Below are 12988 nucleotides of genomic sequence, written 5' to 3'. Positions count from 1 at the left end.
TTTAGTTTTGTCAAGTGTTTTGTCAAGATGAAGAATCGATTGGAGCCCGACCGATGCCATATTTTTGAGTCCGGTCACGGTTACCGATTACCGAAGTTTTTACCAATATTTTGTCAAAAACAGAATTGAATAAATAGGCAATCTACAAGCTCACACAGCATCGCGTATAGGTGTTAAGACATGCCCAAAATGTTAGGGTGAAAGTGGTTAAAATTGGGACACATTGACCTTTTTGACGACAACGGTATTATGCAGCCAAATTATGTCCAACCTATCGGCCAAACTGAAATAGCCGATAATCCCGATATAATACATCGTGTTGTGAGTTTGTCGATCGGCTATTTTAGCTATTTGACATACAACAATATAGGGTCTAAGTGGTTAATGCTCCAATACTGCTCTTCTCTCACTATGTCTGTCTCACTTTCCTTTCTGTCTATCTGTAGATTATCTTATATCCAGGTGCCAGGCCTCATTAGACTGTATGGACAGACTCCAGTCTGCTAAAGAGGCCTTCCTAGCAGACACCACAAGTAAGAGACACTGATGAAGGCCATAGACTATTATGATACATTGTTGGAATAAAGGACATTGATGTCTTGGAGTTTATGTTTTTGCTCATCACATCACATTCTCATCTCATCCTCCTGAATGGCCTCCATCCCTGAGAAGTTCTGTTAAACCGTTTTAATTTAATGTGGATGAAATGGTTCCTCAAATCTAGCCATGTTGTTATTTCCAATCTAGCATAATAGTAATCAGTCAGTGAATCTATCAGTTGGTCTACATTGTGCATACCTATCCTATTACAAGCACTTAAAGCACTTTGTGTGATTTGTTTTGAAAAGTGGTGTACAAAAAAAGGTGATGGTGATTAATAATGTTCATGTTAAAAATAAAGTCTTAACTCCAGAGCTGGTAATTGTCATCACACCCACTGCTTGGGGTTGTCCCTGCAGGTGTGTCAGAGCTGGTGCGAGCAGTGACTAAGTGTGGCCACCTGGTCGGGGATGCCATCGTCCAGGGCAGCGCTACCTCCCACATGGTGCCCGTGGAGCAAGCCGATGGTAAGGCAGTGTATAAAGAGACCTGTATCACTCTATATCTTTTGTCACAATGCATTCTTGCTCTCCACTAGTTGGTGTTAAGTGTTGAAAATGAACCTCTCTGGTGTGGAGTTGTTGGTGCTATGCTCTATCCATATAACTATAGAATATACAACTATATACAGTATGCACTTCACAACCAGGCCTCTAAATGTGAAATGTGTTCATTGATGAATTTACACTAACAGGTAGCTTACTTTCAGTATGTCTAATCTATTCATAAATTCTGATCATCCCTGCCGTTTTTTGTGTCTCTGCCAGCCCTGTCAGACAGTGTGAAGGCATGTGGAGCTGAGGCCCTGTCTCTGCTAGGTTTGATGAAAGAACAAGGGACTCTGGCTACAGCAGACAACTCCAAGCTCAGGACATCTCTGGAAGCCATCCTTGCCACTGCAGAGGTCTGAATTTGTCTTTGCTCTGTAACATTGGGTTTCTTAGCTAAGGGTCAGAAATCAAAATGGGCCACAGGCTTATTATCATCGCCTGACTTCCCACATGAGACAATAGTCGGAGTGTATTTTAAAAAGCCTGGGTCCCAGTGAGAGAATATGTAATTGGGTCCTCTGCTGGAGAGCTTAGGGTAGTTAACACAGAAATGACATACATTCAGCTGAGACGGTTTTGCTTTTTCTGTTGAGAAATGTTTAAAATTAAACAAAAGTGCTATTGAAGTATATCAAGTGGAATAGTAGTTGTGACCTGCACTAAAGCTAGTTTCAGATTCTGCAACTGTTCAAGTCATTGGTAGTTCAAACTTAACAAGCGGGCTTGATGGCTGTTGCGAATTCTTTGATTGATTGAAAACTTTATTTGGCAGAAATTCAAACAGCACGAGTACTTTTAGACCAAGTCTTACACTTGGTCTTAAAGGATCAATACATATCACGTGACGTTTGTCATTGATTCAAACATGTTTGATTTTTGTCGTTGACGGGGGACTGCAAAATTGTGTGTTTTGAATGAGAAACAAGCTTAAGTGAATATCTCTCTTTCTCTTCTTAACCTTATAGTAAAGGGATGGCAGGAGTGCAACAGAATTGTGTGCATGTACTGATGCTTCTGTACCATTTTCCTGTCTTTTAGAAACTGCGCCCTCGAGGGTTGGAACTGCAGCAAGGGGAGCTGGGAGATTTAGTGGAACAGGAAATGGCTGCCACCTCCTCTGCTGTTGAATCAGCCGCTGCCAGAATAGAGGTGTGTGTAGTGTACACGGGTGTGTGTGCATCCATGTACGCTTGCTTCAGTTGTGTACGTACATGTGACAATTGTGTACTGCAGTGGTTCTCAAAGTGTGGTCCAGGACCCTCAGGGGATTTCAAATGGTCTGTAACTCTGAGGTGTGTGTGTGTGTGTGTGTGAGGCGTGTGTGTGTGAGGCGTGTGTGCGCAAGGCGTGTGTATCGCATCACAGCATCTATGATCTCCAACTTCAAAGTGTGTGGTGGTTTCTTATCTGGGTTGTGTGTACCTCAACAGGAAATGCTCAACAATTCACGCGCGGTTGATTCGGGAATTAAGATGGAGGTCAATGAGAGGTGAGTCAAAAACAGCTTTGAAGGACAATATGGGACTACCTGTCCCATATTGTCCTAATGCAAAAAAGGACCTAAAATATATATATGTACCATTTCTCAAAGATCTCATAGAATAGAGGTAATGTCATCAAGAAATGTAATCTGAATCTGTATTGGAGGCTGATAACATGGCCGGAAAAATAAATAAGAGGAGGATTAACTTGAAGAACTTGTGATTGTAGAAAGGCAAGCATCCACCTGTTGTATATGTCTTGGTATGCTAAAAGCTTTTCTTCTTTCTCTGTTTTTGGAAGTGGATTAATTTAGGAAAGAAATGAAGAAATATTTGTTTTACTGACTCACTACTGTGTGAATAAGCTGTGTAAAGATACAAAGAATTACTTTGGACTAAAAACATTGACAAAGCTGACAAGCCTGAATCCGTAAGTAAATAGGGGATGTTTTTTTTTCTTCCCCCTAATTGGAAATACCTGCCATCTATTTATGACTTTGAGTAGATGTGCGTCGTGCTTGTTTGACTGTACCGTTTCTCTTACTGAGCGGACTTGGGGCCAAATGATACTGTTGTGTTGACAGTAAAAAATCTCAAGGGTTTAGCTGAATGTAATTAAAGGACATAACAGAGTAAATATATACTGTGCTCAGACCTTGCAATAAGGGAACATAATGTCTTCTGTTGCCCCCTGCAGGATCCTGGCCTCGTGTACAGAGCTGATGCAGGCTATTAAGGAGTTGGTGTTGTCTTCCAAACATCTGCAAAGGGACATTGTTGAGGGTGGCAGGGTGAGCAGCATGATGCAAGAGATTTGTAAAATAACTAGCATTTGATTTCTCAAGACATTATTTATTTGCTTCTCTGATATCCATTCAGGCTGGTATAAGAAATGTGAGGTGTTGAAATATTCACCACTGAAAATAATATTGATACATTTATATATTTCCTCGATCAAAGGCTTTTCGTGTTATTTTCCCCAGAGTTTCAGACAAGCAAGAGTGATGTTTCCAACACATTTGGAGTATTTTGCTAGGCAGTTTTGTCAAAGATCTTGTCAGTGAACCGACATTTACCTGCTGCCACCACCACCGCCCATTACCCGTTGCATTGAGCAGCTAATCAAATAGAATCTCTCTTGTCCTTCAGGGAGCAGCTTCCATGAAGGAATTCTATGCCAAGAACTCTCGCTGGACAGAGGGCCTGATCTCTGCTTCTAAAGCAGTGGGATGGGGTGCCACAGTCATGGTGTAAGCTTTCTTCTTCTTTCTACTTTGTCTTAACATTTGTTATGACTGTGTAAAGTCGGTATATTGCATACAGCTGCATTTGTTGTATGAAAGGGAAGAAAGCAGCAAAGTGCTTTTTTTTTTTAACTAATTTGAAATAAAGAAATGTATTAATGAACATGCTAAAGAAATAAAAGTAACCCTATGTGTTCTTAAAGTACATGAGTGAGTCGGTCTCTGCTGTGTTGTTGTGACCCAACAGGGACGCTGCAGATCTGGTGGTACAAGGCAAAGGGAAGTTTGAGGAGCTCATGGTGTGTTCGCATGAAATAGCTGCCAGTACAGCACAACTAGTGGCTGCATCCAAGGTAAGCCATTCTGCGAAATAGCCGATCTACAAGCTCACACAATGTGGCACATTGTGAGCTTGTAGATATGCAAATATTTTTAGTTAAGAGCGAAAACAGGTGGGGGCCTAGTATAGAGCCCTTAGGGTTTAAAGTGGTTAACCACGTTCAACCTGGCATCCCTATTTGTCAGTCAAATTGTATTTTCAAGATTTTTTTTTGGCACATCTTCACCTTCTGTAAGTTGCAGTGTTATACAAGTGGTAGTTATCAAATGAGATGATATAAAGCACATTCACAATATCTTAGATTGTACGACAGTCAGTTGGAAATACAAATGCCCATTCTATTCACAACCACTTGCATGAATTTTTAAAGAAAATAATAGATGATTACTCCTTTGGAATAAGAGAAGCAAACAAGAATTCAGACCAAACTCCTCGTGTCCTCTCTCTCCCTCTACTCCATATTCTGGCCTGCCTTCTCCTTTTCTCCACCGCTTACTCGTCCTCTGCTCTGCCCAGGTAAAGGCGGACAAAGACAATGCCAACCTGCACCGTCTACGGCAGGCTTCCAAAGGTGTGACCCAAGCCACGGCTGCTGTTGTAGCCTCCACCAAGTCTGGCAAGTCCCAAATTGAGGAGAAAGGTGAGTGGATCCCTTGAACTGAATGGATATTATAGTTTTGTTGGCCGATTGATTGAATGAATGAACTGCCTGATTTGATTGGTTAATATGTTTATTTCTGATTGATCACTTTGTTGATAAAAAAATCCGTACAGATGGCCTCTCCATCAGAACATACATTTATTTAGATTTTGGTGTGTCTGCTTTTCCTTAGTTACAGTAATAGTAATATGATTACTGTGGAAATGCATGACTTCACTAGTATTTTTGGTTGTGTGTTTACAGACACAATGGACTTCTCCAGTATGACTCTCACGCAGATCAAACGACAAGAGATGGACTCGCAGGTAAGGATCAGAATAACCCAGATGAGCTCATCCATCATTTGTAACCTTGGCCAACCATTTGCTTTCTGGTTGCCCAGATGGGTGTTTTAGTTTTGTGTTATTCACACAACCTGAGATATACATCTGTCCATAAACACGCGATCACTGTCAAAAAAACATGCAGCAGCTGCCCAAACTTACACTGTCAGGTGAGACGGCAAAATCGTCTGCACTGGTTATAACAGAGAGCATTAATTGCTTGCTAGTTGCCTATTTGGATATAGTCATTATTGTGTTTGTATAATGTTCTACATTCACCCATTAGTTTACATAACACATGTGTCAATACAGTAGCTAGCTATCAACCAACCGCTGGTAGCTATGCAAAGAACTGGGTTAAAAAATATAAGTGAACTAATGCTTCAAATAATGTAAAAATTAAAGGTAACTAAAATCTCACCCATTGTCAATAATGGACAATTAAATTTTTCAGACAAGTGAACATGGCCTTTGGCAAGTAGACGATCTCCTTTAATTGCCTGCTGGGCAAGTGCTTTTGAGACCTTTGTGTTAACCTCTGTAAGCCATAAAGGAAAGGATAAATGCTTCAGGTTAATCTCTGAAACAACATTATATGGATCTACATTCAGGAAACACTGAATGCAATCCATTTGGTTGCCCATCAATTCTCAGATCTGGGATAGCTTGGTGGCTGTTTGTCTGTCTATAGTTTTGTGTGTGTGTCTGTGTGAGGAAAGACATTCACACACAAGTAATGTATTTGAGTATCACCTGTGCATACTCAATTTCACACAGATGGTTTCGATGAGATTTGTGAGTGCATTGACGTACTGTAACCTACAGTACATCTCTGTGTAAATTTTTTTTCCCCAAAGTACCCAATGACACAAGAGTGGTGAGAGAAAATCTCTGTGAGCAATGATATTCTAAAACCCGATTTTAAGAAGTGAATTTCATGAAATGCACATAAAAAATCAAATGGAATAAGCCATACAGAAATCTTGTATGGGTGTCCCTGGCAGAAGATATTTTCGATGGGGTTCCACGGAGAAAAAAAATATTAATTTGGGAGTCCTTGACATGAAAAAGTACCACTGCCTTATAGAATGAATGATACAGATCATCTAATGAGAAGGTTGTTCTCTCCGTCTTCAGGTTATGGTTCTAGAGCTGGAGACCCGTCTGCAGAAGGAGCGGGAACGTTTGGGCGAGCTGAGGAAGAAGCATTACGAGCTGGCTGGGGTGGCAGAGGGCTGGGGCAATGAGGAGGAAGGTGAGGCAGAGGATAATAGTGTAGTAATTGAAGTAAATGTCAACATTTGAATTGCTCTGAAAATCCAGCTACAAGTTATTAATAGATTATGTTGTAGTTATGTTGTAGTTGGTTGCACAAAGTACAACCAACCTGCATCTGTGTCTGTGTATTATGAGCTCGTGTGAACACTTAATCTCTCTCTCTGGTGTCTCTTATCTCCACAGGTACCGGCTGAGACCAGTCACCTCCCCATGCCTCCCTGCCCTCAACCAGAAGACCGGCTTCTGTCTGCCTCTCCCCGTTTATACACGTTTATACACACTCTTCAGTCTTTTTCTTCCTTTTCTTTTCTTTCGTTTGTTTGTAAATCCAAGCCAAATAAAACGGTGCTTCTTTTTCTAAACCCGTTGAGGGAAAAAAAACTCCAGTGCACAGAACGTTCCCCCGAGGACAGCACCGAGGACTCTGCAAACGGGAGGGGTGGAGGGATCGATGGATGACTGGACTTATCTGCCTCCTCCGTTCCTTTACATCCCCCAAGGACTGTTGGTAATAGCAGCCGACACGCTGATGTCAAATATTTATTTTACCGTTCTTTTTGCCCAGTTCCCAAATGAAGCACCATCGAGGAGTGTCATGGAGGAGATACCACGAGCACAAGTTCTACACGAGGCATCCCAGGATGCATTGCACAAGGGCCAAACCCTTCAGTAATGGAAGGGGAATCAGTGACTGTTTGCCATTATGACCACACCCCCCTCCGATCCACCCCTCTGCCCTTCCAGACGTGTCTCTGTGAAACATAGACGGCATGCATGCTCTCGCACTAACAAATGTGTTTTGTTCCACATCGTAGGGTTGTGAAGTCGTGCACTGTGCCATAAGTGAGCCCGACCTGACGCTGCTCCCCGCCCAATCCCCTTGTCACCCTTCAACCTCAGTTGGCTCAGTTTTCTTCTTTTTTTCTCACTTGTGATTTCTTACCTCTATAATCCGTATCCCATCAGAGCGTAAACACTAGCTGGGTTACTGGACTCTCTGCCTTTCACCTCCTCTCTATTTTAACCACTTAAGCCCTATTTGAAAAAAGAAAAGAAAAGTGTTTGAACATTTTCACTTTTTTATGTTCAAATGAATTTTTAAATTATCCGATCTTCAAGCTGACATTGCAACAAGCTATTGCAATGCGACAGCTTACAGAACTGCTGTTTTCAAAACATTTTAGAAAATTTGCCTATAATGACATGCCCAAAATGGGCACCAGGGTTAAAGTTGTTAACGACCATGACTGTTATGTGTGCTGACTGTTTGTATCAGATGCTCATACGTGTTTGTTAAAATGGGCAGATTTAAAGGACGCTGCGGCCAAGAATTCCGCTGTCGTTTCAGAAAGTTGTTGGCCAAAGCAGACCTAATTCCTGTGAATCCAAGACTGAGGTAGTGCATCATGGATAGACCTGAATCACTTCCTGACCCTTAGCAGGTCAGGAAGTGTAGCATTGTTCATAGACACTAACATGGGATCATTTTCCTGTAGCTTCCTCTGTGGTGAAGATTAGAAAATATGGTAGTGGCATGTGATGTCGCTTGGAAAAAATAATGTGTTTTCAACTGAAAACTGTTATTTTATTGAGCGACATCCTGTCGTATGACACATTGTTCCCGAATCATAATCAAGCTATAGGGAGTTCATTGCAAAAGCCACAGATCTTAATGAATGTGGGACATTGATGGGACTGTACCGTTCGTTGCTTGGCAACAAAACTTGTTTTACTCACTGTCATACTTTTGTCATATGTGATTCAAGGAACTAAAACAGAAACACTGATTTTAAAAGTTCCTGATGCCTCCATTGTGAAACTCTTTAAGTGATGTGGCTTTGCTGAATCTGATTCAGTGGTCAAGGGTGTCTTCATTCCAGAACGATATGCTAGCACACCAATGCCAACAAGGACCCTCTGAGTAAAACATCACCTACGAGACTTTGGCTTTGGAGGTGGATTCTCTCACAATCTGAACTCCTGAATGCCATTGTCCTAATGATGGCTAGTTAGAATAGATTCAGGAAGAGTCGGCACCTAAACATTGTAGGCACCTCAATGTTAAATTGGCTATTTCTTTAGCCTGCTGGAAACTAGAAGAAGACGTTTCCAGAGTGGTGCGGAAATCATTCTGCATGAATTCTTCAACATGGACGTTGACCATGATAAATATACAAACCCACCAACATTCACGGTGGGAAATCTTGCAGATGAATTCGGGAAAAATACAGTATCTTAACCAGAGTAGAGATAAAATACAGAGTTTGCCCAAGGCATGAGTATAGTTACGGCTTCATGAAATTTGAGGATGAGCCTCAAGACGCAATGAATGACAAAGACAACATAGCCAATTTAATATTGAGGTCCCCGCAATGTTTAGGTGGCCACTCTTCCGGTTACCGCTAGAAGAACACTCCTGATAATGATCACAATCTCTTTGGGGTATTTCACGAAACAGGACTGCTCACTTAGCCACATAACGCTGAATAAAAGTTGTGACATTCTTAATATTTTACAAAATATTTTGTAAAATTCAACTTCAATGTTGTTTTTTAAAGACAAAATTATCATATTTATATCACGTGAACCTGCTTCTTCAAATACCTCACTGGAGTGTTATTTGATCATACAACAATAGACCCTTGATTCACTGTGAAATATGCACTACAGTTCTTGGACCATGATTCAGAATTGGCTGCTGAAATATACCCACAAACTTTGTTGTTTTCCGTAGCTTTCCCAAAGGCCAAGTAGCTGTGTTTTTGTAAGACACAACACCTTTTATTTGATATTATTACCGTTTGCTTTCACTTAACCTAAAATGTTCTAGGTTGTCAGTAATTATGTATCCCAGTTTGCATTCAATTAAATACAACTGGTGATGCGAAAGAAACAAAAGCCCTTCATTACTATTATTCGCAAGGCAGTTATTATCTGGGCTGTGTAAATGATTTTGGCCTCCAGAGGGCTGTGTTTCACAGTAGTGTTCCAACTACAAAGGGTAAGCTCTCATTCAGTTGATGCTATGAGTGCTCTTGACTTTGGCCAACAAGTTGTTGGGAAAACCATGAGATGAGTAGGCAGTAATCTAAAACCCATCACAGTACCTTCCTCCTTTATAATAATGATTATAACGAGTGTAATACTCTTGCATTTTGTCTTCCTCTGTGTCTTAACACCTTTATCTAGTTTTAACACGCTGCTTCGGCTGTGTATTTCTAAAAAGTTGCGACACTGGGTATTTAACAGATCTCTGTCCGATTGTGTTTGCAAATCATGTTATATGTGTTGGTTTTAACTGGCTCTGAGTGTGAGATGGGAGGGTATTACTGTACAATTATACTGCCAAGTAAGATGTCAGCCATAGGACAGTACACTGAATTGACTTTCAAATACTTTTCTAGGGTTATTGAACATTTTCGGTAGCTATTGTATTGAACTATGTGGTAAACTCAATCCATCTCCAAGTAGACAACAAATGCAAAGAATTAATTTGCTAATATTGTTGATCGAAGTTTGGTATTTAATTATAATTTTAGCCTTGCTCTGTCCATTTGATAAGACCAGGGCAAAACAGTACCTGAATTCACTGAATATTTCTTATTCAAAAAGAGAGAGGGAAAACAACGTTTTGTGCTTGATGAATCAGATCATTGACGTGTTTACCTTTGAGAGTATTTTAAGTTCCTGGCAAGATTTATCAAGTACTCGTTCAAATATTTAAAAAGCGTATTCAATTATATTTTTGCCCAAATCATTTCTTGTTGAAGTCTCTCTGTCTTTCATTCTTTCTATCTCTCCATCTGTCTATCTCTCTCACTCATTTAAGCCTGACTCGTACTCAGTTGCACGTGGGTGTCGCATACTGAACACAGCTGATCTACAAGCTCACAATGTGTCACGGCACTGCTATGTTTAGTGCGCGACACTGGCACGCAACTAAACGTACATCAGGCATCACTCTCTTTCTCTATCGGGTTTGTGACTGTAGTCCTACCAGCTCAGCCAGCCTTTCAACTGCCTCACACTGTAGTAAAGAAGAAATGAATACTCAAATAACATTGAAATACATCTTTGTATGATATACTAAATCTGTTGGTGGGTTTGTTTTATTTTTTCAGTTTTTAAAAATAAATATTTCAACTCATTAATACAGACCTGTGCCTGACTGTAATTATTGGTGGTCACTTTGCTGTGTTGAGGCGTTAAGTTATTTTCGGCAAGTGAAGAAGAATTTAGACCCAAGTGACGACATCGTCTCATCCTTAACAGCGTTTAATATTCATGACCGTAATTAGGGAAATAGATTATTGAAATTATGGGGAGGACAGACTTATTTTCAGACACCCAAGGCGCGCTTGCGCACACACACACACACACGCTCCCTACAACCACACAAGTCTTAAGACCTTCACCCATTGCTTGGGTTAGACTTTGTCTCCTATCGTACCTTCAAAGTAGGATTCTACTAAACTGTACCTAGCCAGGTATTGTGTAACATTTAATCACAGTGATTGAAAGTCTGGTATAAATGCTCATTGTTCATCTCTTTGCCTGCTTTTGACAGCTAGGAAGTACAGCCAGATACGTGGACACATGTTACGCGTGGACACATATTACACAAATAATTGTTTTATAGTCCATTTACTACCCAAGTTCCCACATGTGGGGCTCTAATGTTACGTTGGAATTATTAGAAGGATGCTGGTGTTCAATGCTGTCACAATTGTGTGTGAGTGAGAGAAAGGTAGTGTGTATATTTGTGTTTGGGCGTGGGGTGCATCCATTTAGATTAGATCAATAAGCTTGTCTTGACAGGTGAAATAATTCAACAGTTGCATCAGGGTACAGATAAAATCCTAATGCATTCAATTGATTTTTGGGCATATATTGTTTTCCAGTAAAAGCTTTGGGTATCCACTCTGTTCTTTCAAGGATAAACCTATTGCACATTGTGTTTGTGTGTTCTGCTCTCTCTACTCAGGCCTTTCCTGGGAGTATGAGGAGACGTTAGTGTACAGATGTGATTGTTACCTTCAACACCCCTCCCCCCCTCCCTCCATCACACGCAAAATGATAATGAAATGTTTATTCAGTGAAATCTAAAACAATTGTATAGAGCAGGATCAACTGCTGTTACTAATGAGAGTATTCTTTTCTGGTATATTCTTGCTGAACAGTGCAAGGGAATCATAATGAGACGGTGGGATGTACTGTATATAATGAATGAGAGAAAAGGAAAATCTTTCTTTTATCTGTCAGTAAAGTGGCCCACCTTTTACTTTCTCAACATTCCACTTAATGTAGCATAGCTACACAAGTGATTCTCAACCTTACCAGGCCACGACGACCCCCGCCAAAATAATCTATTTGAACTTGGGACCCCCCACCCTGACAAGCGAATTGTAGGAGTTGAGGCATTAAATTTGGTTTGAGTCCGTTCATAAATATTGTGAAAACAGCCGATCCACAAGCTTACAACGCCTCGCATTGTTATGGTCCTTTTTTCATTCACTTTTTTTTAGGTATTAAAAAGGTCTTAAAAGTCCTTAAATTGTCACTTTACTGTCATCTGGGGACCCCCCCCCCCCAAAATCATCATGTCTCCACAGGTTGAGAACCACTGGCTTACATACATCACAGTCTTTCTGGCATCAGTAAGTAAACAAATCCACCGGCATGTGATCTCTTTGTGCTGCACTGCCACATACAGTACCTTTTAAATCATATCTGTCATTGTCATAAATGACTACAAACCCTTTGTGACTTGATGAACCGTTAACTCCAACTATGGATGGTTGATGGCCTGATAGCCTAAATGACATAAATCGACAGTTTAAAGAACGTTTTATTTTCCTATCATACACTTCATATCATACCTTATATAGTCTACTGCTAATGACAAACTGCCATAAGTCTTATGGCTTATGTTAATTTATACATGGTCATAAACACGCGGCTCGCTTTGCTGTGTTTAGTTTTGTTTAGTGCTGCTGTTGTGTCACACAGGGATAGGGTGGGTGGTTCCATGGCAAAGCGGAGAGAAAGAGAGAGGGGGGGGGGCTGAGAGAATGAGAGAAAGAGACAAAGAAAGGCTGAGCTATTTTTAGTCTCTGCAGTTTGGAGCTGGCAGCTAAACTTATAGTAGAGCAGCAGCCTCTCCATCTGTTTATCTCCCACCACTACCCCGTCTCCTTATCGGACCCTCTGCCCCAGACACAGGCAGGCAGCCACGTAGTGCCATATCGTGCACCAAAAAAATGGCTGATCTACAAGATTACGATGCATCGCGATGCAACACGTTGTGAGCTTGTAGATCTGCTACTTTCGGTGCGCGCCGCCAGTCAGCATGCAGCTAAATATAGTCAGGCTTTTAGGTTAGTGGTTCATTTCCTGTTGGGGTCACGCACACATGCCAGAAATGTACCCACTCATGATACTGTAAGCAGGCCTTCTGGCATTGGAAATGCCTACATATATATAGACCTTGGCAGTGGTTCCAGAAGAGTT

At 41.0% G+C, this 12988-nt stretch overlaps 1 protein-coding gene across 2 annotated transcripts in view; it reads left to right on the top strand.

Annotated features, from left to right (window-relative positions):
* The window catches only part of hip1 (huntingtin interacting protein 1), a 56419-nt gene extending 45786 nt beyond the window's left edge, over positions 1-10633 (top strand). For both annotated transcript variants that reach the window (XM_080428470.1, XM_080428471.1), the window contains exons 20-31: positions 447-533; positions 960-1067; positions 1368-1504; positions 2190-2300; positions 2582-2640; positions 3330-3423; positions 3782-3882; positions 4124-4229; positions 4733-4856; positions 5121-5182; positions 6338-6455; positions 6662-10633. In XM_080428470.1, the coding sequence (XP_080284596.1) occupies positions 447-533; positions 960-1067; positions 1368-1504; positions 2190-2300; positions 2582-2640; positions 3330-3423; positions 3782-3882; positions 4124-4229; positions 4733-4856; positions 5121-5182; positions 6338-6455; positions 6662-6672 (1118 nt within the window). In that variant the 3' untranslated portion in view covers positions 6673-10633. The remainder of the gene's footprint in view (positions 1-446; positions 534-959; positions 1068-1367; positions 1505-2189; positions 2301-2581; positions 2641-3329; positions 3424-3781; positions 3883-4123; positions 4230-4732; positions 4857-5120; positions 5183-6337; positions 6456-6661) is intronic.
* Positions 10634-12988: the final 2355 nt, after the last annotated feature.

The sequence above is a fragment of the Gymnoscopelus braueri genome (genome assembly GCF_963280865.1).
Source record: "Gymnoscopelus braueri genome assembly, chromosome: 5".
NCBI lineage: Eukaryota > Metazoa > Chordata > Actinopteri > Myctophiformes > Myctophidae > Gymnoscopelus > Gymnoscopelus braueri.
The sequence above is the reverse complement of the archived record's forward strand: the minus strand, read 5'-3'. Positions and strand labels throughout refer to the sequence as shown.